This window comes from Botryllus schlosseri, chromosome 9 (genome assembly GCF_051294905.1).
Source record: "Botryllus schlosseri isolate E-star chromosome 9, Bs_hap1, whole genome shotgun sequence".
Classification (NCBI taxonomy): domain Eukaryota; kingdom Metazoa; phylum Chordata; class Ascidiacea; order Stolidobranchia; family Styelidae; genus Botryllus; species Botryllus schlosseri.
The window spans coordinates 26664798-26691081 of NC_137244.1; the positions used below are offsets into that span (position 1 = coordinate 26664798).

At 39.2% G+C, this 26284-nt stretch overlaps 1 protein-coding gene across 2 annotated transcripts; it reads left to right on the forward strand.

Annotated features, from left to right (window-relative positions):
* The first annotated feature begins 4842 nt into the window (after positions 1-4842).
* LOC145446255 (HEAT repeat-containing protein 6-like) lies at positions 4843-26208 on the forward strand. Of its 2 annotated transcripts, XM_080324495.1 has the most exons (21): positions 4843-5044; positions 5514-5623; positions 7706-7862; positions 8478-8596; positions 9583-9697; positions 9757-9852; positions 10036-10167; positions 10740-10927; positions 12320-12482; positions 17486-17719; positions 18908-19100; positions 19381-19535; positions 20528-20625; positions 20706-20859; positions 21861-21995; positions 22497-22622; positions 23366-23584; positions 23846-23989; positions 24690-24821; positions 24887-25031; positions 25711-26208. In XM_080324495.1, exons 1-21 carry the CDS (start codon positions 4898-4900, stop codon positions 26115-26117), a joined length of 3369 nt encoding a protein of 1122 aa, XP_080180621.1. In that variant the 5' UTR covers positions 4843-4897; the 3' UTR covers positions 26118-26208. The 2 variants fall into 2 exon arrangements, with proteins under 2 accessions (XP_080180621.1, XP_080180622.1); XM_080324496.1 differs by lacking the exons at positions 4843-5044; positions 5514-5623; positions 7706-7862 and having other exon boundaries at positions 8519-8642.
* Positions 26209-26284: the final 76 nt, after the last annotated feature.

Below are 26284 nucleotides of genomic sequence, written 5' to 3' on the forward strand. Positions count from 1 at the left end.
TATAGAAAAAGAAAGCGACAATAAATAGGGCGGCATGTCATGGGAAGCGAGATCGATAGGTCAGTCGTGGTCCGGTAATCTTGAGGATGGACTGTATTTATTTAGTAGTAATTGCTTGTATTTCGACTTGAATGTGGACATGCTCGTCGACTGTCGGATGGCCGGCGGGATACTGTTCCACACATCAGGTCCGGCATATTTGATAGAGCGATGATCTTTTCGGTCGATCATATGATATTTGGACGACGTGGACGGTGGGTGTCTGATCTTAATGGCTACTCCAAGTTGTTTCGACAACTTCGTATCTTTTCATTGTATCGCAGTCCTGTGATGTTTTGAAACGATGAAAATATTAATAAACTTGATTGATTGATTGATTGATTGATTGGGTAGTCATGCGCGACACCCACAATTGGGGTCTGATTAAAAGACTATACTCCAAATCGTTTCGGCACCATCCTATCATTTCATTATATCGCAATCTTGTGGTGTTTTGTTTTAATAATTGATTATGCGATACCCACGCTGACCTGGTGAATTTGAAACTATAGTGTCGCTAATCTGAACGGAAAGTTTTGACAGAATCACCGCCATATGACTGTCTAGTAGGGCTCTTCAAAAATGACTTTTTTTCTCAAACCATACTGGCTACTTGATAAAATTGTTAGGTTACCTAATTTAAGTCTACACACCAAATTTGGTTCAATTCCAACCAGTAGCCGCATTGCTACAGGAGAAGAAAGTTTCTATTTATTATATAAAATTGAATAACAAAATTTTTTAAAATTTTCTGTTCGCCCCATCAAAGTGTTAGGTTGTCTATAGAAACGATGTTCACTAAATTTAGTTCAATTCCAACCAGTGGAAGCGGAGTTATTGCCGTTGAAAAATTTGGATTTGAATAAAATAGTGTTGCATCGACAAGCTACAAAAGATCCAAAACATCGCTGCTTGTTTGGTAACTCGGTCAAGGAAGCGTGATCACGTAACACCGATTCTTAGATCCCTTCATTGGTTACCCGTGAAATTTAGGTCTGAATACAAGCTTCTTCTGTACGTCTTCAAATGCATGGAGGGAAGTGCACCAGCGTATCTTCGTGAGCTAGTGACAATGTATAATCCCGGAAGAGCGCTACGTTCTCAGTCGCTAAAGCTCTTGTCCGTTCCAAGAGTCAGAACATCGACCTACGGCGAGAGAACCTTTTCTTCTTCGGCCGCCATTCTGTGGAACAATCTTCCAATTTCTATCAGACTATGTGACTCGCTATATGTTTTCAAACGCAAAATCAAGACCGTTTTATTCACACGAGCGTTCGAACTAGAGTAGTGTTCATTCCGCCCTACAACTATGCACTTCGTCTTTTATACATATCGTTTACTTTTATATTTTATTGCCTTTTAAGTACAGCGCCCTAGTGTAGTAATGATATATTGTTATATTCGGCGCTCAATAAATTATTATTATTATTTATGGTGGGCACCACTATAATATATAATTAAAGAATTGGTTACCGTAAATACTATTTTATTCATAATCGCAATATGATATATAAACTTGGCGATTTCTAGTTTCCGCATATTGAGTAAGTACTAATGCTAACCAGCGCTTGCACCCAGTCCCTTTTTATATATAGGCCTATTAGCACCATATTTATTGCTTGCATACAACTATACACAAACACATTTATTAGTGGATGTGTTTGCATGTAAATGGAGACATTCATACACTTGGGGGCGCCAAAACCTCGTCCTAGTGATCCATCGTTTATATTGGATACCGAAAAAACGTCGTCTGGATTTGTTGTCTTTTGATATCCCTAGCGTAGCTGGTTGGAAGTCAAATGCCCCTACACGGCAAGGGATGACCTAATACCACCTGGAAAGTATTTTCCATATTTGATGATTGCTGCAGATGGCTATTATCTGAAGAAAAATCACCGATGGTATGCCCAAGTACAAGGCCAAATGACTTGCGCTTGAATGAAACTATGTTGTGTTATATATACATTTCGTGATGTGCACATGGAAAATAGTTTGACCCAGAATTTGTTCCTAAATTTATGATTCTGAAGTTGCAAACATTCTTCGAAATGTATTGGCGTCCTTTTTTGGTGGTCAAGATTGCGTCACCGCAAAATGAAAAACTGAAAACTGCTGAATGCAATGTAGCATTGAATACAATCTTCTCTGAGCAAAACCGTTCCGGCCGTCGTGGTGATATTACTGTTCTTTCCAAATTCCATTATTCTTTCTGTTGATTACGTAGTCTACCTATATATTGGAAGTTTTTATGTATCTCGTTTAGTAAATGAAAACAAAACTTGCGTCTAGGTAGTGATATGTTTTCTGTTCAGTCATCAAATCCAGTACAGTGATATTCCGGTTTATTATGGCGGCATTTAATATTGAAGTTGGAGCAAGAAAATCATGCACCACTGAGAGTAATCAATCATTATCACTAACCAAGTCTGCTTCACCAAACACAAAATAATAAAACCATCAAATGCTGTTATGTAGGACTATATCAAACTATGTCTTTCGAAAATTTAACAATCATAAAGCATTCAATACAACATCCATTGCAGTAAAATATTTATTCAACTTGAAGACTTTTCGGGTGCCTCTTTTCAAGAGTTAACGGCACACTGTACCACGAACCAACTGTTTAATCATAAAGCAGATAAAGACTTTCATTTTTTAAATGCAAGAGATTTTGAATGTCTTTGCATAACCAATAACCCTTTCAACGTGTACATGTTTTGAGGAGATGGTGTAATCCTCTACCCGCTGGTCCTGAGAGAGCTGAGTCATGCCTTTCATGTTGATTTTCACATCGAATGGTGAATGATATTATTTTTCGCCTGCACCATCAAGATGCTTTGACGACGGAGTTGCGATACGGCCGTGAGGTCATCTAGTCTGCGCCCCCGTTTTTTTCTCCTCCATGCTATCCGTGATTGCTGAGCGCCTAGCAGGATGGGTGCGGATACCAATTATGAGTCTTTGGTATGACCCGGCCAGGGATCGAGCCCACGACCTACCGCTCGAGAAGCGGGACGCATCACCATTACACTATCTCGCTCGGCTCGGATCACCATAGCAGTCACTTATGAAGGAGACAGCACCCTTGGGTGCAATACCAATTAATACTTTCATGGTATTTCTATTCTTACTGTGCAGTGTGCACTGTGCAATGTGCATGGATGTCAGATGGCTTCTCAATTGGGATTTCTGTAGACTCAATAATTATATCGTTGATGAATATAGTTTTTTAAAATGATCTGGCATGGAATCCAATATTACTTGTTTTGAAGGCCAAATTAGTCATTTTGATAATCGACAGTACATATGCTTGATCCAAGCATTACTGATGCGGGAAGCTGTTGCTTCTGAAACAATACCAAGCAGTTGATGATCAAGAGCTTGATCAGTGTCAGAAAAACTTGCTCTTCATTTGAAAACAATGTACAGGTGTACTCCAATAGATGCACATCGTACATTGCAAGGTCCTTTAAAAGCAGAAACTGTTTGATGTCATCAGATCCAGTGAAGTACTGAACTGCTTTCTTATCATCCTTGATATTTTCTAAACTGAAAGCTGGCATTGAAGCACCCAGTTGGCTCTGAATGCCCATATTTTCCGAGTCTGTTTGAAATTTCTGGTCACTATGTGTTCCGGAATGAATTATTTCACTAAGTTCTGGAGTAAATGGGTTCGAATTGTTTGTCTTCCTGACAGTTTTTAGTTTTTTTTTTAATCATGCTGAAAGACTGATGGGACTGCCTCCTGTCTTTCAAGTTGCATGTTCGGCTCATATAATCACTTGGAAGAAAATGACCATAGCAAACAATGTCTCTGCCCTCTGCCCAATGTCTCTGTCCAAAGCTGTTTCGTTTTGGAGTCTGATCTCCTAATTGCTACTCTCCATTTCATCAGCCTCCCTGGTGACCACCAATCCGACTCGTGCAACCAGGTACACAGCAATATTGTGGCATTTTATAATGTAGATAAATGATAATACAGTCTATTAAAATGAAATATATATGTCACTCAGCTAATATCCGAACGTCAGTCTCTGGAAATGAAATACCGGTACACGAAGTAACCTGGCAATTCATAAATTGCACTGAACTCAATCATCAGTCGTAAATATGTTTAAACGCCGTACATACAAGAGATAAATTCCGTTACCCGAATCCAACAGGCAGTGGCTGACCTGGTTTCTAGCGAATAAAGCTAAGTTTTGTTTGTTTACTACGGACGATAGGACCATAGCCTTTATAAGAGGATAAATATTGAAACTATACTAATATTATTGACGAAATCCAATCAATAATAATAAAAAGTTTTCGCGCTTCGCGCGACTAGGATATGAAGTCCTGTGGTTGTTCATAGCATTCCGGTGCGCATAGTAAGCCAATGTGAGGAAATCGATTAGTCTGGAGTTCACCGGCAATGGACATGGACACTGGACAGTTTAATGTGGGTATCTGGCCCCCAGTCAGCCCGTTACGACTATGTACTGGAATGCTGCCGTAGCTAACATGCCCGTCGCCCATATTGGAGAGAACAGTGTTGTATTGGCGTAGTTGTAAAAACCTATAGCTGTGATACTGCCTTGCCGAATTATATCTCGATATTAAAGTCATGCGGCCCGCGGCCTCAAAAAATTTTGAAAAGTGGCCCGCGACCCCTTTTGAGTTGGCGACCCCTGTTGTATAGGTTGTATTTAATCGTCACACAGCCAGGCTACTTAGGGCCCTTAGCACTTTTAAAAGAGCCCAATATAGGCTACTATTGTATAGTTTCTGGAGTCTTACAAATGATCTTGTGTCTTTTTTAATAACTGTGTCTACATGATATTTAGATGGCAAATTTATAGTGTTGCAACACATTATGGATGGGCAGAGCGACATCTTTTCACAGTTATTTGTCAAGTGTATGGAAGCAGGATTATCTGCCAGTGATGTAGAATTGGAAATACTTCTTGACAAATTACTCAAGCTGGATTATGACAGACGAATTTTTGCGATCACAACCAAGGTGAGTCGGTTGGACTATATAGGGTTAGTAAATTTGATGTGCAATGAATTCACATGATACATATAAATCCAATGATAATATTGATAATGATGATGCTTCTATCTCTTTGCTGCAAAATGCATATACTCTGCAACTTTGCAGTCTGCATGGGACTAAGATGTGTAAATTCATAATGTTTAGGGCTGTTTTTTTTTTTAATTTTACTGCCTACTTGATGAAACTGTTAAGTTGCCTAACAAAATACTGCACATCAATTTTGGCATAATTCCAAGCGAAATTATTGGACCACAAAAGTTTGGATTTCAGTAAAACAGTAGCCTAGTATATATATTTACGGTGGCAAATTCTTTATATGATATAGATCTACCCACCGTAAATACTATGACTTGATGTCTTGAATTTCGAACATCAATAACTAAGATAGCTATTTCTGTTATAATAATATGTTGAATGCTTTATATTTCTTCAGATCGCTGGGGAGGTCCTGTACCATTTTGCATTCAATACAAACTTACTCCTGTCGAATAATGAGTTTCTTCATCACAAGTATTTCCAGCTAGCTGTTCATCTTACTTCAAGGTTAGCGATGCACTCCGTTTTTATCATTTGTGGTATCATTCAGTTTTGATCAATGCCCAGAAGCCATGTATGAAATTATAATTTTGGCTCGGCGAAATCGAGTACCTGAGTGATTCGATTCTGCAGCAATTGTTAAGCTTCGAGTTGAGTATAACTCATTATAACATCACAGTACGAATGATTTGGAAAGTTCAAATATGTAAGCCTTGCTGTTTTCGCGACCACAAAAATATAATGCTTGTTCTATATAACAATAAAGGTGATTTTGCATTTTTTTCGGCCATCCATGATTTCACGGCTATAACTTCTGATAATACGAGGTCCATGACACTACTCAAGTACATCAAAAGCAGGGGCGGCCGTCAACACGTAATTCAATTAGTAGGCTATGTGTTGGCGACCATCTGCATGCAAATTGAATTTACGAATTGACTCGTGAATTTTTGATTTGATTCTAATTAATCTGGAAATTTTCTTCCATGCGACTTGGATTTTTCTATTTTGATGTACTACTGCCCTTTGCAATACGACCCCCACGGGAAACACAGAAGAGAATGACGAGCCCCATTAATAAATACTAGGAATGGTGTGAACCTCTGAACAGTTGAGGTTCGTGTGAACACGAACCTTTTTGAAAGGTTCTCTGTGAACGCGAACATGAACCTTGTGACGTCATATTGCTAATTCCAACCCTACATTTCAGTGAAGTGATAGCCTATATTAATGTACATGTACACGATACTAGCGACGACTCGGGCCACATAATGCCATAATGCTGAAGTACATATTGATGTTTTAAACGTTGCCAAATCTATTAACTGGGGCAATCAAATGCTATAATAATTCCCTAAAATCAATATCTTCCGTTGCTTTGCCAACAATTTCGACGGGGGCTTGCAAGGAAATATAAGGTTATGCGTTAACGGTCTACGTCGGTCTAGGCCAGACCGGACAATGTATTCGGCGTCTGAGTATTGCTAAGTTGATATTAAGCAGAGTGTAAAACGGGTTTCTATACTTGCTACCGATATTACCCCTTTTACAAGTTATACAGTAGTAGCTAACACACTAATCCCACGGAGTTGGTCTTCATGATACAATAAACATATGAAATCAAGGTTGACCCCGTACGCCTGCTATATTTTATACATCAGACAACGATATCAATTTCATTGATTGGTAGGATAAGCATAATTCGCTGACTACCTAAATGTAGTGTATTTTGCTCTTGATGTTGTGTGATTGCGTGTCAAGCTCATAGCAGAGAGTCACTAAATATTCGAGCAAACTGTAGTAACAAAGCGAGTAAAATTTTTGAGATTGTCAAGGTGCATGCTCGTTTAGCGTTGATTTTTTTATGCTGCCAGCTGCCAGGGCCGTGCATATAGTGGCCCGCGGTTGAAATGCAATAAATTTCAACCAAAGATGTTATAATGAAGTGAAAATAGTAATATATGAAAAACGTTCACAGTGCAGAACCGACCAAGGTTCGTTTGTGAACGTGAACCTCTAAATTTCCGAGGTTCACAGTTCACACACAGAACGCGAACGTGAACCTCACGTTCACACCATCCCTAATAGATACCAACTTGGAATCGTGTGCGTCTCACGAAATGAATTTGCGTCTAGTACGTTTTGTGATTCCACTATCTTTCCACTATACTGAGTGACCATCCTGGTGGGAGGTCAAGAAATAACAACATGCAATAAAGTGACTAATTCTAATTGGCCCACTCTCTCATGAATTTGATATTTGATGTTTCATCCCAGTAAGTATTCAAATCATGGCTACTTGCGATTTAGGTGCATAGCCTATAGTAAGCAGACATGAATAAATAGATGAGTCCGGAGTTCCCCGTAAAAGGATATGGACAGCTCAACATGGTAGTTCCAGTGCACTGGAATGCGACCGCTTGCTATATAAGTAATTGAATTGCGGCCCTGAATAGCAAAAAGGATGGCCGCCCCTGATCAAAACGAAAGAAAGAAGTTTTATGTGTTAAAAAACTTCGACATTACCATCTTGACTATCGGACCATTACGCTTTCCAGCCGCATGATCAATGTTATCCTCACTTTTCAGTCAAGAAATTATACTCGAACCGTCGGAAGCCAATTCTCTGGTCTCGAGATTGATAACTGTCTGGCCGAGCTGCCTGAACAATGCTACATCATTGCAAGGACTGCTGGATGCCATCTCAGCTGTGACGTTTTTAAATGGAGCATACATGTCAGCAGAGGTAATATAGGATGAGTGTACTTTATCCAATCCCAAGTTAGTCAGCCTATTTCATTCTGCAGCCACAATAATCTTGTTGTCGTGTACAGATATGGAATCCTTTACATAGCTTTTTCCACACTGTGCTGTAACTAAAAATTGTCTCAACGATCCATGTGATTTCTATAACAAATTTGTACAGTACAAATTTTCAGTTTTTCGAAATTCGATCAGAATTTAAATTACAAGGAAATTGCTAATCAAATTCCGGATTAGAAAGAAATAGTCAAGTTCAGTTCATTTATGAAATCAGAATTCACTCTCATAAGCACGGGAATGGAAAATGTCTGTACAGCCAGCTGGGCTTTTTTCGCGCTACACAGTTCTCAGTGGAGTTTACAGGAAACCAGAAAGGGTAGGCCCACTACAATAAAATTGAGAACATAGAAACATTTCACTAATTAGATTTGATTTAGATTACAGGCATTTTGGTCTAATTCGTTTAATTGCGCAGTTGTGCAAGTCTGCAATTTGCATTGTACGATCATCTTTACAATAAGAACAACAGCACTCCTGTTGTTGATGAAACGAATTGTGACCGACTTTTGGAGTGAAATCGCCTTTAAATATGTTCCAGAACTTTGACTTCATGTTGCAAGAGGGAGAAAGTGGGTTGTATTCGATAGCACGAAACGATTCGGTCAGCAGAGACGTCAGAAGAACTGCCGTACAGTGCGTCGCCGGATTTTGCTTGAAGTAGGATACTTTCTCTGAGATTCATCACAATCGATCGATTCGCAAGGTCTATTTATGCATTTGTTATTAAATACCATGTCATTCAACTATGATGCTATATAGGAATGGGTACAATACTTCCTAGTACGGTGCTCAAATCCGAAACGATTATTACTGAAATGCAAGGTGTAATGACTTTAGTCGCGATTTTTTGGTGACTCGACAAGACTCGAGTCATTTTTTCAAATGTGTAAAATGACTCGACTTGTGCATGACTCGAACCAAGTCATATGACTCGAGCCTAGGACGGTGAAGACAGACATTCCATTGTAACTTCAAAGAATGGTAAAGTCACGGCATGATTGGTATTTTGTCTATCATTCCTGGTACTTGGAAAATAGCTCCAGAAATTTGTTATGACTGAGGAAAACTACGATATGATGAATGCGAGCCATTCTATGTCACTCGAGCAGAATTGAAAAAAGTGGGTTGAACTGAAAACTGAACAGTGAACATATTGACTTGGACTCGGACTCGAGTCAAAAAACTATTACTCGGACTCGACCCTCTACTAACTGACTTGGACTCGGACTTGACTCAGTGGCGGAGTGAATATGACTCGACTTGACTCGAGTCACAACTATAAAGAGATTGACTCGTGACTCGGAATCTTGTGACTTGGTTGCAACCCTGCTGAAATTATACGCCCCTTGCCACTAAGACTGAACTTATCAACAAGAATTATAGTTTTGATGTTATTTTCCACTGTGTAAACCTTGAAATCTCCGTTGGCGGTATCGCAGCATACGAAACACGTAGTACAAATCTGTATATGTTAGTAGAAATGACATATCTGTTAAGTCGTGATCCACCCACAGCATTGTCACAAAGTGCAATGAAATACGTATGGTCAAAAATACTGAATTATCTTTAACGTCGTGCAGAACAGGTAGCCTTAGCTATTTCACTAGTTCTCATCTCAACGAGAGTTTCTGCTGTAATTTCAGGGGCAAATCAGACGATCGAACGCCGACAGACAGAATGGCGAGCTGCTTGAAATTTTTTATATCGTTTCTTCAAAGCATTTCAGTCGAACCCCCCCACGATATTTTGACTTGCAAGGTAGACGCGCCGGATTAAAAATGTGCCTTACCCTGCGACGCATACTTATCTTTCTGCAGATGGTCTTCTCTGCGTTGAGGGGTATTCACAATGTCGTTTCTTCCGAGTCGCGAGTCCACACGCCTGAGATCGGACCACTTTTGGCTGTTTTGAAGGTTGGTATTGCTTGTTGATTAAGCGAACTGTATGGTATACAATTAAATGTTGTATTCATACTGAAATGAACCTGAATATTTTTGTCTCAAGTGATCTGTTTGGCTGAATTATTCGTAAATAAAAACCAACCGCGTCGATTAAACGAAATACGATGTTGATAACGCTTGTCTGAAAATGTCCAGAAATTCATGGTCCACGGGCTGCCGGGGGCGGACCACGCTGCCCCACACGAACTTCAACCGGTGCCAATACCCGACCTGAGACCCACCAACAAGCAGGAGGAAGACAAGATGTCGGAAACGGCCAAGACACAGGTAGGGGCCACAGTCGGACAACACTAGAAAATTTTGAGCTTCTTCAAACGAGACAAGAACCTAACAACCTAACAATTTATCAATCAGCCCGTAAAATTTGTGGAAAATTGTGATTTTTTAACAGCCCGACAATGCAGTTTTTGTCATAATTTGATTAGAATTAGAATTACTGATCTTCCAAAAAGTGGCAAACTGAAATCCGAAAGTCCTATTTTGATCAAACCTGTTGTAACGACAGAAACAGACCTGCTCTACTGGGTGAATTTATATTTTTTGCTGGTTATGATCAGGTTAGTGAAAAAATATTTGGTTTATTTCTTTACATTAAACCGAATTTTAGCGGAATTTTTTTCTGCATGTCCAGAAATTTCAAGCGTTGTACCTTGTGCTTAGTGTCCTCTGGATACTTTATCAAGCACTATGTGGAATTAGAAAGCTACTAAGCTACATCAACTTTAGTGCAATAATGCGTAATTTAACTACTGGAGTTCTTGGTCGATCAAAATTTCAGCACATGTCAAATTTTTGATTTCTGGTTAAAAAATAATCATCCTTCTGATTGCCCTTGGCAGATGAAAAAGAAAAAAAGGAAACAAAAGCCGAGGTCAAAGTTCAAAGACACCCCCGAGACCGGGATAAGGGCAGACACTGGGCAAGGAGCCGCTTCCGCTGTGGGTGAAATGCAGTTTCGACCGGCTTGGGCCCGGGTCACCAGCTCGGAATCGGAATACTCTGACACGGAGGGCGCCCAACGAGCGAAGTAGGTTTTCAGGGGGGACAGTAACGAAGTATTACTTTTTCTGAGTCCCCAAGTACTTGTATTACGTTTTCCAGTGAGTATCTTATCAGACCAGGGGTCCCAACTCAAAATGGGTCGCGGATCACTTTTCAAATTATGTAGAGGCCGCGGGTTGCATGAATTCATTTTCGAAATGAAATAAGCCACACAGTTTGGCAATCACATTTAAAAACTTTACGTCGATTCAACGCTCTGCTCTCTAACATGGGCGACGGGCATAGTTACCACAAAAGAATTAATATTTTAATAAAGAAATACAAATACAACAAAAACATCATGTGCAATTGAATAGTATATTCATATTGCAGCAAACAATACGCTCATATTGTTAAATTTATTCCATTGGAAGCTTTTAGACTGGCTTTCTTCAGCAGTGAACGCCAGTAAACGAGGTTAACCAAGTTCGAAATGAAGAAAGAATTTTGTCATGAAAAATTCTGCTGCGCACAATACCTGACAACACTTTTCAGCGACTAAGGAATCGATATTGGGGGTAGCGAGCCACAGTAGGCTACCAACTGAAATACTATCTGCTTGTAAAGCCCGTCTTCTGAGCGTCTTGGTCTTGGCAGTGTCTGGGCTATTGCACGTCAAGGCAGTATGTCCAATCCCCATTCATATCAGCTAATTCTACCTTCTTGGAATGCTAGTGAGAAATAGTGACGTTGGGCACAGGAGAATAGCATAGACATTTTTATTGGCGGACTAAAAATCAATACTTTGCTTGTAACTTTTTTCTGTACATTTCCAAGACGAAGTTTTATGGAAGTGAGATAGAAACATGTTGCTTCCGCAGTTTTTAAGCCCCAAACTAGCTTTCTAGTATAAGCGGTTATCAAGATATGGCAAAATTAGCTATTTTCGGCTCCTTCGATGAAATTGCACGGTCACTAGAGGGTGCAGGAACCTGAAATCATAGATAGAAGTAATGATAGAAGTAATTCATTCGCGATTTGGGACCGAATGTCAAAGGCACTTTTTGAAATTCAAATTTTTCTTTTTTTCACTCCACCCTGCCTTGTAATAACTACCTAGCTAGTTACTTGACTTTGAACTAGCTACTGTTTTTTCAAGTTCTAGTTACGGATTTTGAAAAGCGAGTAGTTCTGGCTTTAGTTCTAGATGCGGATTGTGGTAGGTGAGGGGTTCCAGTTCTAGTTGAAACTCTAGTATTTTGCACAAGTCTGATTCGGCAATGTCATTCCCAATTATCTTCAAGTTGCTGACCATCGCCCCTGACAAGTGTCAGCCGAAAATATGTGGGTTTCATTCAATATCAATATATTGTTCAAATCAATATGCCATTTTGAAATATCTCGATTGCAGCTGACACTATACGCTTGTGTCTTGCAGGCTGCGTTCTTTCTTGAGCAAAATTCGTCAGACCTCGCTGAGCTCTCTCCTGCACACTGTGATGAACACGGACAAGCACACCATGTTGGGGTATTGGTCGTCGTTTCTGCCGGAATCGGAAGCCACCGCTGATCCCGCTACGTTGTTCAATATTTTTAAAGTGGTTAGTGCAATGGAAGTCTTCTGAAATTGGTTTGAGCAGTTGTATAGGGAACTGTATAGTGCAAAATGAGCCAAACTTGCTGTACAGATATTTGCCGCAATAGTGTTCATGAGAAGGAGCTGTAATTTGATACCAAGGGTAATTGCTTTTTATTGTATTTCATTCTAATTCAGAATCAAATTCGATTTCCAAATTTTTGCAAAATCAGTAATTCTAAAACTAATCCAATTCGGAAGAACCTGTGTAGGTATTCTGATTCTAATCCTATTTGGAGAAGCTGATTTGAAAAAAAAACTTTTCGAGTAGTTTTAGTTTTGGTTGCTAATTTTAAAAGCTGAGTGGTTCTAGTTCTAGTTGCTGGTTTTTAAAAGTGAGTATGTCCAGTGTAAAAAAGTGAGTAGTTCTAGTTCTAATAGCGAGCATTGAAAAGTGAGTAGTTCTAGTTGCAGGTCTTGAAAAGTGAGTAGTTCTAGTTCATGTTGTGAGTACATAAAAGCTAGTAGTTTTTCTTCTAGTAGCGTGCATTGAAAAGTGAGTAGTTCTAGTTCATGTTGCGAGCATTTAAAATCGAATAGTTTTTCTTCTAGTAGCAAGTATTGAAAAGTGAGTAGTGCTAGTTGCAGGTCTTGAAAAGTGAGTAGTTCTAGTTCATGTTGCGAGTATTTAAAAGCGATTAGTTTTTCTTCTAGTAGCAAGTATTGAAAAGTGAGTAGTGCTAGTTGCAGGTCTTGAAAAGTGAGTAGTTCTAGTTCATGTTGCGAGTATTTAAAAGCGATTAGTTTTTCTTCTAGTAGCAAGTATTGAAAAGTGAGTAGTGCTAGTTGCAGGTCTTGAAAAGTGAGTAGTTCTAGTTCATGTTGCGAGTATTTAAAAGCGATTAGTTTTTCTTCTAGTAGCGAGCATTGAAAAGTGAGTAGTTCTAGTTGCAGGTCTTGAAAAGTGAGTAGTTCTAGTTCATGTTGCGAGCATTTAAAATCAAATAGTTTTTCTTCTAGTAGCAAGTATTGAAAAGTGAGTAGTGCTAGTTGCAGGTCTTGAAAAGTGAGTAGTTCTAGTTCATGTTGCGAGTATTTAAAAGCGATTAGTTTTTCTTCTAGTAGCGAGCATTGAAAAGTGAGTAGTTCTAGTTGCAGGTCTTGAAAAGTGAGTAGTTCTAGTTCATGTTGCGAGCATTTAAAATCAAATAGTTTTTCTTCTAGTAGCAAGTATTGAAAAGTGAGTAGTGCTAGTTGCAGGTCTTGAAAAGTGAGTAGTTCTAGTTCATGTTGCGAGTATTTAAAAGCGATTAGTTTTTCTTCTAGTAGCGAGCATTGAAAAGTGAGTAGTTCTAGTTGCAGGTCTTGAAAAGTGAGTAGTTCTAGTTCATGTTGCGAGTATTTAAAAGCGATTAGTTTTTCTTCTAGTAGCGAGCATTGAAAAGTGAGTAGTGCTAGTTGCAGGTCTTGAAAAGTGAGTAGTTCTAGTTCATGTTGTGAGTATATAAAAGCTAGTAGTTTTTCTTCTAGTAGCGAGCATTGAAAAGTGAGTAGTTCTAGTTGCAGGTCTTGAAAAGTGAGTAGTTCTAGTTCATGTTGTGAGTATATAAAAGCTAGTAGTTTTTCTTCTAGTAGCGTGCATTGAAAAGTGAGTAGTTCTGGTTGCAGGTCTTGAAAAGTGAGTAGTTCTAGTTCATGTTGTGAGTACATAAAAGTGAGTAGTTCTAGTTCATGTTGTGAGTATATAAAAGCTAGTAGTTTTTCTTCTAGTAGCGTGCATTGAAAAGTGAGTAGTTCTGGTTGCAGGTCTTGAAAAGTGAGTAGTTCTAGTTCATGTTGTGAGTACATAAAAGTGAGTAGTTCTAGTTCATGTTGTGAGTATATAAAAGCTAGTAGTTTTTCTTCTAGTAGCGTGCATTGAAAAGTGAGTAGTTCTAGTTGCAGGTCTTGAAAAGTGAGTAGTTCTAGTTCATGTTGTGAGTATATAAAAGCTAGTAGTTTTTCTTCTAGTAGCGTGCATTGAAAAGTGAGTAGTTCTGGTTGCAGGTCTTGAAAAGTGAGTAGTTCTAGTTCATGTTGTGAGTACATAAAAGTGAGTAGTTCTAGTTCATGTTGTGAGTATATAAAAGCTAGTAGTTTTTCTTCTAGTAGCGTGCATTGAAAAGTGAGTAGTTCTGGTTGCAGGTCTTGAAAAGTGAGTAGTTCTAGTTCATGTTGTGAGTAGGGGAGAGTGGGTAGGTATGGGCCACTGTTGAGGTGTGGGCCACTGCCATATCTGGTGACTGTGACATCACATATATTTGTCAAGCTGTGTGATTGTTAGAAAAAGGCTCCAGACTCACCCATGTTACTCACAGCCATGAGGCCAGCGGAGTTTTTGAATCAGCTAGAGATATATAATTTTTGCGGTCTAAAGTAAATTTATTTGAAAATAGGGAATTTGGGTTTGAGTCCTCATATGTGCATGTTTGGATTAGACTTATTTATGGTGTGAAAGCTATAGAAATATGCTATCTATAGAGTATAGTTTTAATGCGTTGTCAATCTCTTGGATCTTGAAATTATGGTAAGAATCCCCAAGATGGAGTGTTTGAGGTATGGGCCTTTTAGCAGATTGGGGTATGGGCCGGCCCATACCTCAATAGTCTGGGGTATGGGACAGCATAACATATACCTGAAATCAATATTTGATTGATCCTATTAAATATATTTATCTCTAGAATACAGAAGGTGTTGGTCTTATCCCTCCCAAATACAATCACTTGAAAGTAAATCATGAAACCCATAAAAAGGCAAGTTTTCAGAATCAGATCTGAGCTTGGCAATATGAAACGTTGCAGCATGGGAGGTATCAAAAAGAGAAGCATGTCGTCAGTACAAAATTGGTATAGAGCTACATTAAACAAGTATATGGAAAAACAGGGGATGAGTCTCACACGAAAAAGATTTCAAAATCGTTTTCCAATACTGTCTTTAATGAAGAGGAGAAAAGTTTGTTAGCACAGTATGTCATCATATGCTCAATATGCATCATGGTTTGTCACTCCCACTTAAATAACAGATAGAGCTGTGAGATTTGGATTTGATGGGGTAGTTGAGGCGAAAGAAGCATGATTTGATAGTGATTTTTATGTTACATATTTTTAGTTATCTTGTTTCGTTATGCGTTATGGCTTACGATCAATACGGGAATTGAAATATATGAAATGTCCACTTCCAGCTAAGCTTTATATCAGTATATACAAATTGTTGGAAACTGTGACAAGAGTTGAGGTTTGTAGGATATGAATGGCATTTATTGATTCAATACAGACAGCGGCCCATACCTCACCACCCCCCGGCCCATACCTCATGGCCTATTTTTTGTTTACAAAAATGATGTATTGTTACAAAATTTGATGTCACTTCCAAATACATGGGTATATTAGCTTAATTCTACCAGTGATAGTTAGATATATAACTAATGATCGTCTATACCGAAATTTAGGAATATTAGACCAAGTTTGGCAAAGTTATAGCTTTGTAAGATTTGGTGGCCCATACCTACCCACTCTCCCCTACATAAAAGTGAGTAGTTCTAGTTCATGTTGTGAGTACATAAAAGCTAGTAGTTTTTCTTCTAGTAGCGTGCATTGAAAAGTGAGTAGTTCTAGTTCATGTTGCGAGCATTTAAAAGCGATTAGTTTTTCTTCTAGTAGCGAGCATTGAAAAGTGAGTAGTTCTAGTTCATGTTGTGAGTATATATAAGCTAGTAGTTTTTCTTCTAGTAGCGTGCATTGAAAAGTGAGTAGTTCTAGTTGCAGGTCTTGAAAAGTGAGTAGTTCTAGTTCATGTTGCGAGCATTTAAAATCAAATAGTTTTTCTTCTAGTAGCAAGTATTGAAAAGTGAGTAGTGCTAGTTGCAGGTCTTGAAAAGTGAGTAGTTCTAGTTCATGTTGCGAGTATTTAAAAGCGATTAGTTTTTCTTCTAGTAGCGAGCATTGAAAAGTGAGTAGTTCTAGTTGCAGGTCTTGAAAAGTGAGTAGTTCTAGTTCATGTTGCGAGTATTTAAAAGCGATTAGTTTTTCTTCTAGTAGCGAGCATTGAAAAGTGAGTAGTGCTAGTTGCAGGTCTTGAAAAGTGAGTAGTTCTAGTTCATGTTGTGAGTATATAAAAGCTAGTAGTTTTTCTTCTAGTAGCGTGCATTGAAAAGTGAGTAGTTCTAGTTGCAGGTCTTGAAAAGTGAGTAGTTCCAGTTCATGTTGTGAGTATATAAAAGCTAGTATTTTTTCTTCTAGTAGCGTGCATTGAAAAGTGAGTAGTTCTGGTTGCAGGTCTTGAAAAGTGAGTAGTTCTAGTTCATGTTGCGAGCATTTAAAAGCGATTAGTTTTTCTTCTAGTAGCGAGCATTGAAAAGTGAGTAGTTCTAGTTGCAGGTCTTGAAAAGTGAGTAGTTCTAGTTCATGTTGTGAGTATATAAAAGCTAGTAGTTTTTCTTCTAGTAGCGTGCATTGAAAAGTGAGTAGTTCTAGTTGCAGGTCTTGAAAAGTGAGTAGTTCCAGTTCATGTTGTGAGTATATAAAAGCTAGTATTTTTTCTTCTAGTAGCGTGCATTGAAAAGTGAGTAGTTCTGGTTGCAGGTCTTGAAAAGTGAGTAGTTCTAGTTCATGTTGCGAGCATTTAAAAGCGATTAGTTTTTCTTCTAGTAGCGAGCATTGAAAAGTGAGTAGTTCTAGTTGCAGGTCTTGAAAAGTGAGTAGTTCTAGTTCATGTTGTGAGTATATAAAAGCTAGTAGTTTTTCTTCTAGTAGCGTGCATTGAAAAGTGAGTAGTTCTGGTTGCAGGTCTTGAAAAGTGAGTAGTTCTAGTTCATGTTGTGAGCATATAAAAGCGAGTAGTTTTTCTTCTAGTAGCGAGTATTAAAAAGTGAGTAGTTCTAGTTGCAGGTCTTGAAAAGTGAGTAGTTCTAGTTGTAATTGCGCATTTTGAAAACCCAGTAGTTCGTACAAGCCTGGTGAATCTTTCAGTGAGAGATTGTTATCTACGCAGGAACCGAACCCGAAATGTCGAGCCACCGCGATGGGAGTCATCGGCACGATGTTCGACGGAAGCAGATGGTATCTTTCCTTTGCCGCGGAGGAAACAACTTCACCGTCGCGTAACGCGTCTTCGTTCGTACCGTTCTCCGTGTCGTTGGCGGCTTCCATTCGGGAGATACACAAGCAGCTGCTCTTGATTTGCGGCAAGGAACAGTCGACCATGGCTCTCACGCAATTGCTCAAGGTAAACTTCCTCATGCTGAATAATTGTAAGAGCTTCTTGGAAGTACAGAACTTCCACATACAATTGAACTGTATATCCATATTGAGATAAGCCCTATCAGAATAGTTCGGCTGACACGCGTCAGGGGTAGCCTAATCGTCAACAACTAGCAGAGAATTGGAAAGAACATTGTATATCAACAATCGTATCACCAGGTATGACCTCACCAGAATTAAATTTCGAACAATTGGGGCGATAAGACAGCTTAAAGGGGCACTGCGGTATAAAAATGATATGGTCTCAAATTGACGCACAGATCGAAAAAGAAATGTTGACTGCAACCATTTTCTTCAGAAAGCCACCGGAATGGAGTTGCAATTAAATGAAATTTGTATAGGCCCTTCCCGCTCCAGTTCCAGTCAACCAAATGAATGGGAGTAAGCTTACTTGGCAGTAAGTGTACACAAGGGCGGGGAGGGGTGGCGGAGGGGGGGTCAGCAATGAAGATTTCAACCTTAATAACTGATTGGTGGTACAGAATTTGAAGACACCTTTCATCAGCACATTCATATATGTTTATTGAGAGGCATGCAGAAATCGGTTAGGATCAATAAACGTTAAAATATGAATGTACCATCGAAAGCTCCAATTCTACTTTTTGGAGTACTTGAATGGCGTTGTTTTTAGTTATTACTTTCATGAAATGTGAAATGTTTCCACGCTCTTCTTTTGATTGTAATCTTATTTTCATGAAAATGCTGCAGGAGAAATGTATTGTGTGAAGCGAGCTGAGCTTGGTGTACAGATATTTGTCACTCTCATGCTTATGAGGATTAACTATGTTTTGCTACGGTGGGATTCATGGGAACTTGATTTTTGTTGTGTTTCTTTCTACTTGAAGAGCTACTTGGAGGTACAGAACTTCAATATACAATTGAATAGTTGTGAATTGTGATATGATTGTTGATATACAATGTTCTTTCCAATTCTCTACTAGTTGCTGACGATTACCCCTGACGAGTGTCAGCCGAAAATATTCGGGTTCATTTCAATATTAATATACTATTCAATTCTTTCTACTTCGGAATCAAATTCAATTTGCAAGTTTTACGAATTCAGTAATTCTGATTCTAAACTAGTTTAGAAAAGTTAAAAGAGTTCTGGTTGTCAGACTCTGGCTCTTCTCAAGCAGGCAAATCTTGCTTCCAGACGCTGGCGATCGTCGTTCTCAATACTCCGTACCGCAAGATGAAACCGGGACTGCTGATCAAGGTGTCCGCGCGGGCGCGTTATTTTTTAATCTCGTCTCAAGACAACAATTTGAAAGTGGCGGCTTTGGCGTTGCTGAAAGCCGTTTTCTCGACTTCGGCTCCGCTGGGAGAGGTCGCCAGTATTTTAACAGGTAGGCCTGCCGTCGGTAGAGTGTGTAGTTCAAAGCTAATTCTTCGAATTTTTTCTGGCTAGTTGATCAAATCGTCAGGTTAGGTAAAAACACGGTGTATAATAAACTTGACTCAGTTTCAACCCGTAGGAGAGAAACTATCATCTGTCGATTGGTAACTAGAACTAGAACTAGAACAACTGGCTTTTCAAAATTGTTCACTAGAACTACAACTACTCAGCCCTATTTAGCTGTTCGCACTGTTGTCTTGCCAAATTTTAATTGTTTTACAAATTTTTAGACGTGTCTCAAGTATCTGGTTCCTCGTCTGGTCCGCACAGTCGGGGTGAAAGTGCGTCAGCCGGGTCTGCGTCTGGCGGGACATCGTGGCTGATCGACTTGTGCATTTCTTTTGCGAGACTGGGGAAGACAATGTCAGTCCCTGGCAGCACTCAGGTTGGTTTACCGCTTTATTGGAAATTTTTTCCAAATTTTACAGTCAACCCTATAAAATCGTTAAGTTGTCCAAAAGAATGATTCCTACTGATTTTTGGTTGCTTCTGACCCGTAGAAGTGAAGTTATTGCAGTTGAAAATTTTGGATTCGCAAAAGTAGCCTGGACGGTGGGTAATCCCAAAATTATGAACGAAAAACTCAAATAAAACGTCGCTTTTACAGGTTAGAATTGCTAAAAATTATTTTTGTGTCATTTTTGTAGACAACTCGGCAATTCCATGAAGTTGACAGTAATATTTGAGAAAAATTTTATAATTTTTTTCGTAATAAATTCAAAATTCTCAATCTCCTGTGCGTTCTCATCTATCAGTTGGAATCGAGCCAAATTTGGTGTCCAGCGTGTTTTTAAGCAAGCTAACAATTTAATCGGTGAATCCCCGGAATCCGAAAAGAAAGTTCTTTTTGAACGACTATACTGATCGGTAACAAAATATATTTTCCGGCAAAACTGCTTGCTTATTTTACATTTGGATTTTGAAATGTACAAAGTTGTTTTTGGAGTCGAGTTTTTGTCGCTCTTACGAGTGAAATTGTCATAGAAGCCGTGTAAAAAAGCCCCGGTATCATACTTGGACAATAGATAGTTCTAGCCGGTAATCAAATTGTAATTGAATTTGTGAAATGATTCTATGCTTTAATTCGATATCGAATTTCTGGTCCTCCTGAAAATGCTTCAGGAGAACTGCATCGTGCGAAACGAGCCAAGCCTGTTGTACAGACATTTGCTATTCTCATACTTCTGATAATGAACTCTTGTTCGAAATATACTGAACTTGATATTTGTTGTATTTCTTTGTAATTCGGAATTGAATTCAATTTCCAAGTTTTGGTAAATTCAGTAATTCTAATTGTAATGTTCTGAAAATTTTCTAGTTTTCCAACTCTGGTTGATAGCTAAGGCAACAATTTGACTTGTCTTCAAAATATTGCAGTTTTTTGAGCAAGAGAAACCAGAAGTCCCGCTGCCTATCAGAGCAGAATCGATTGCTACATTGACCAAGATAGTGAAAGGATACTTGCCTGCCGTTAAGTAAGTATGACTCATGTATTTGATCTTACAATAAAATCAGTCTTGTTTATATTGGAAAAATGTTTGTGATTATTTCACAGAGACTATATAGATGCTCTCGGCAATCTGGTTTGCTTGTGTCTGCAAGACTCGGCGCCGACCATTCAGCTCGGTGCCGCTCATATGCTCGAGGAATTGGCAGGGAGCATTCATCAGATGATCAAGTCTTCACCATCGAAAGAAATAGAAGATGAGGTAACATGCTTGAACATTGTTGTACTATAAGCATGGCGGGACAAAATTATGCGCTTCACGCCACTGAGAGTTAATTTATCAACGGGAATTATAGTTTCCACTGTGGAAGCCTTGAAACCTCAATTGGTCGTGTCACAACATACGAAACTTGTAGTACATAGAACTGCCATTATATTCTTTGTGGTCGCATAAAAGGTACATATTTTAACTTTCTACATCATTCATACTGTTATAACGTCATAATGAGTGTTACTCGGGGTCACAGCCCAAGCTCATAGCAGCAATTATCAAGCTCGATCCAATTCTATTCATAGTCAGAGTCACAGTGTTTCGACTCGAGTCTGAGTCCACTATCGAGCTCAATTCAGGTTCAAGTCACTCTTTTTAAAACTCTTGTGTGATATTGAAGGCCTCGCATTCATAATATACTAATTTTTCTCACTTTTATCATGTTACTAAAAAAGATAAAAGATGGCTTCTGGGGCTGGACGAGACTTGAATCTATTCACACTGAATGTATCGAGGCACATGACTGGGACAGGCCATGAGCAATGACTCGTGTGCAAGTTGCACCAAGTAATTCAATTCAATGGTATATTGCTATTGAAATGAACTCGAATATTTTTGGCTGACGCTCGTCAGGGGTAATCGTCAGCAACTAGTAGAGAATTGGAAAGAACATTGTATATCAACAATCACAAAATATGATGTCACCAGCATGAAATGTCGAATAATCGAGGCAAAGAGAGCTGTTATGCTCAATGTACTGTTTTAGATGGTAGATAAACTCCTTCCGTTCGCACAGACTTGGTTGGTGTATTTGGATAAAAGTCGACTCCAAGGCAAAAATTGTTAGTCGAGTCATTACCATCACGAGTGGATGCCTCCCATAGATTTTTTGTGTCGTGAATACTGGTGTTGTTGATGCACAATAGCATGTTTGTAGGAGTTGGCAATGATTGAGATTTGTTGAAATCTAAATTACACATATCTTTTCGAAGGCTTTGCAATTTTGGAAGAAAGTTCTGGGCGGCCCGCTTCAGAACGCAATGCAAGACCACAAGACCCCGTTATTGCAAGCAACGGGCTGCGACTGCCTCTCGACGTTGAGTCCGAAAATCTTTTCAAAACTTCAGGTATATATATGTTTGAAAATTTCTACTTTTTTTTTAGAGTTTTTCGGCACAATTCCAACCCGTAGAAGCGAACCTATTTGAGTTTCTCGGTAATAATTGTGGGATTACCCACCGCCCAGGCTAGAATTGCAAATCCTAGGTATTCAACGGCAACAACATTGCTTCTACTGGTTGGAAGTGAGCAAAATTGTTGAGCATCGTACTTTTAGACAACTTAACAATTTCATGGGGTTGACAGTGAAATTTGAATTTTTTTGTAAACTTCTTTATAACAAATTCAAAATTTTCAAACTCTTCTGCGCTCACATCTACCAGTTGAAATTGAGCAAAATTGGATGTGAGGTTTCTGTGTAAGTAAAAAAGTAGGTTTTGCCTAAAAAATGGAAGGAATGGAAGCAGTTTGAAATCAGAATCTTAAAAAGTAGAAGTTCTTTGTTACTCTGGAGTACAATCCAGCGCTGGAAAATCGCCGGTCTTGAAGAAAAGGTACATATTTTTTAGAAAAACGTCCAGATTCTGTGCATTGCGCTGCTGACGGGCTTCACGGCTGACGAAAACGCGACCCCCGTCAAATCTTCGGCTGTCCGGGCACTCGGAGTTTTTGTCATGTTTCCGGCATTGAGACAGGTAAGTCGTGACAGCGAGCTCGGACCCGCGTCATTCATTCCACGTCATGGCTGTTAATTTTGGGTATAAATTCATTCTCATTTGCAAAGAATCTTGGATTACTCCTACAGAGACACGTAACTGTAGTGCTGTTTTATTATTCAAGACGCTTCAGTGTCTACTTTGGCTAATACTATGATAAGTAATGAAAGGATTAGCCACCGTAAATACTATTTCATTCAAATCCAAAATTTACTACTGCAATAACTCCGCTTTCACTGGTTGGAATTGAACCAAATTTGATGTGCAGCCTTTTTCAGGCGAACCTAACAATTTTCAGCTTTTCCTAAGATTAGAATTAGAATTACTGAATTCGCGAAAACTTGGAAATCGAACTGAATTGTGAATTAGATGGAAAACGAAAAAGTTCAAGTGCGGTTCATATCCAATCAGGTTTGATTTTGATAAGCACGGGAATGGAAAATGTCTGTATATCGAGCTTGGCTCATTTTGCACTCCACAGTTCTCCTGTAGCAAGTTCAGGATAAGCAGAAATTATATTAGCATTAAAATGAGAGCGTAGAAACATTTCACAAATAAAAATATAATAAGAATTTCCTAATTTAGAAAATTACAAATAAGGTTATCAATCATTTTGCGAACCTCCTGAAATGCTTCGCGGACGCCTAACGGTCCGTGGACCCCCGGTTGAGAACCACTGGTCTAATCAGACAACCAGAAATATCAAGTACCATATTTTGCAGGACGTGGTATTCCTTGAAGACGTGGCCCGTTCCGTTTCGGTGTTATTAAGCAACAGCGTTCTCTTGGTCCGTGCGAACGCGGCCTGGACGTTCGGAAATCTGACCGACACGTTGGTCATCAACAGGGAGATCGATCCTGGCTTCGTGAGAGAGTTCAAACCTACGCTCGTGTCTCAGTTATTCGAGCAAGCGTTTAGATCGGTTCAAGACAAAGCCAAGGTAGCTTTTACGCATTTGCAGAAGGGTTGAAATGACTCGACTCGAATCACAATTTTCTGACTTGAGTCATATTTTTGAATATGGAAAATGACTCGACTCGACTTGAGTCACTCTGTATGCCTATTCTACTTCTACTTGACAGTATCCTGTTTTCTCGGCAAAGCTAGGCCTAGAATACATAGTTGTGCTACTTGTACTTCTACTAGAAACTTACGACCCCTCAACCCCCATCTAATTAGTCCAACATTTGGTTTGTTCCAGGTTTTATTCAACATGATGAGAGTGCTCGGCAATCTGCTCCGGTACGTTGATGAGAATCACGTCGCTGATCCACGCTTCGGAACGCTGCTATTAAAAGCCACCCACATTCTTTCTGATATGGTTGGCGGAGATGCCATGGTCAAGGTAAGAGGTAGTCGCTACTCCATAGATATCTACCCAATTCCAAGTAAGAAATAACAATTCCAAGACCTGTTAAAACCACTTCAAGTAGAAAAATGTTTATATAACTCTTGTGGCACACATATACAAATTTTCCTCACTTTTAACAGTTTCTGGTAGAATCTTCAAGTACCAGTACTGTTTGACAAAATAGCAATGGTGTGGTAACCTTCCTATTCTTCAAAAATACAATGAAATGTCTGTCTTGGCCGTCCCAGTCTCGAGTCTTATGACTTGGTCCGAGTCGTGCGCGATGACTCGAGTACAAGTCGAGTCAATACACAGATTGATTCAAGTCGAGTCGAGTCATTTTCCGTATTTCAAGAAAATGACTCGAGTCAAGTAAAGTCACCAGAAAATCGCGACTCGAGTCATTACAGCCCTGATATTTGGTCACTGTCATACAATTGATCTTTTGCCCAGTCACCATGGCTGTTTCACTACTAAAAGCGATTCAGGGGTATACCAGAACTTCTTTCTACTTACAAAATCCAAAAGTAAGTGGTTTTGTCTCAAAGAAATTTGAGTAGATGTGAAAGTAATCAAAAATCACACCCTGTCGGTGCTTGGTAAGTTGAGAAGCACTTTTTTACCGACCACCTTTGAATGCCAGTAAGCAAAACCTACTCAAGTGCTCAGATAAAGTAGAGCTGCTTTGTCACAGGTCCGTTGGAATGCTTGCACTGCGTGTTGTAACTTTTTGTCCAATGACAAACTGCCCCTGGGTATTCCGGAATGGACCGATCATGTTTACGACGCACTGTGTTCGAGTGTTACGACTTGTAAAAACTTCAAGGTAAAGCTGCTTTTGTTATGTTCTTGATCTCATGTTCGTTCCTACATCTGAATTTGGTTTGGCAGGTTCGTATCAAGGCCGCGTTGGCTCTGTGCACTACAGTAACGAGGAAGCAGTTTGGTTCGAAATTTATTCACGTTTTTTGCTGCTTGCTGCAAGGTCTAGAGGAGAGCAACATGGTCGCCGATTTCATCGACTACAAATTTAGAGGTGAGATCTTGATTTGGGGAAATGATATAATCAATTCTCTTGCTAAAGTCCCCTGTGAAAGTGATCTTCTGTGTTGCTCAATAGTAAAAACTAGGACTAACTTAATTTGCTAAACCCTATGCCTAAAATTTGGCTTAATTCCAACGCCAGAGAACAAAGTTATTGGAATAGATAGTTATGGATTTATTAAAATGAAAAAAGTTTCACTGGAGACCCTACGAAATTTTCAGATTGCCTTTAAAACGATGCATAACAAATTTGGCTCAATTCCAACTCGTAGAAAAAAAGTAATTGGAGTAGAAAATTTTTAATGTGTAAAAATAGTTTTACTGTGGGAAATCTTGTCATTAAGTTATGCCGAAAAATTGTTGCTAGATTGTGTGAACGAGAAATAACGCTTATTTACGTGGTTTGGATAATTATAATTGTTGTCTGGAATCAAGAGGTGTTACCAATGCTGCCATATATTTGAAACAAATTTGACACCAATCCTGTTGATAGAAGGAAATTTTATTAAAAGAAAATCACACCCACACTGTGATCAGCCATTTCACCAAACAAGCAATAGAACAAACAAAAAAATGTTATTTTTGAACAATCCTATGTTGCCCAATGAATCAGCAAATTCTGCATGTCTACCTTCGATCCAGCATTCATCCCACTACACTCTGATTTTCAGATATACTCCAGGAACAACTTTGCACGACTTTGATTCATCTGTCTAGTTTGCTGCAAGCGGAAGATTTACCAGTTCTATCTCCCCACCTTCTCGGAAAATCCGAAGAAATATCACAGCAACTAGAACATTACCGCAATAAGCTGCTCTCAGCAACTGATAAGGAAGCGAATGATACTGCATCAGCATTTATTAACGTGGGAACAGCACTGTCGGACTCTGTGGAAGGGTATATGGTCGTGAAACAGGTGTCTGCGGCCGAAAAACTGATGAAATTCAAGTCTACTGTGCAACACGTGAAACATTTGGAGATTTCGCCGAACGCTGCTGCGGTAAACCACAAGGGTGTTTATGGTAGCTTGTTTGATTTCTTTACGAAGCTTGAGATTGGTTCGGTGGAATCTAACTAACGAGGAATTTTTATTGCACACCTTTCTGTCACTGCTATAGTGTTGGATGTTGTTGTCTTACTGATAAAATAGATTTGTCGAATACGCGGAATTGATTTGTTTCAAGTATAGCTGGGTAAATTCGACTACCTGGATCCACGCTTGGGCAACTACGAAATTTTCAGCTA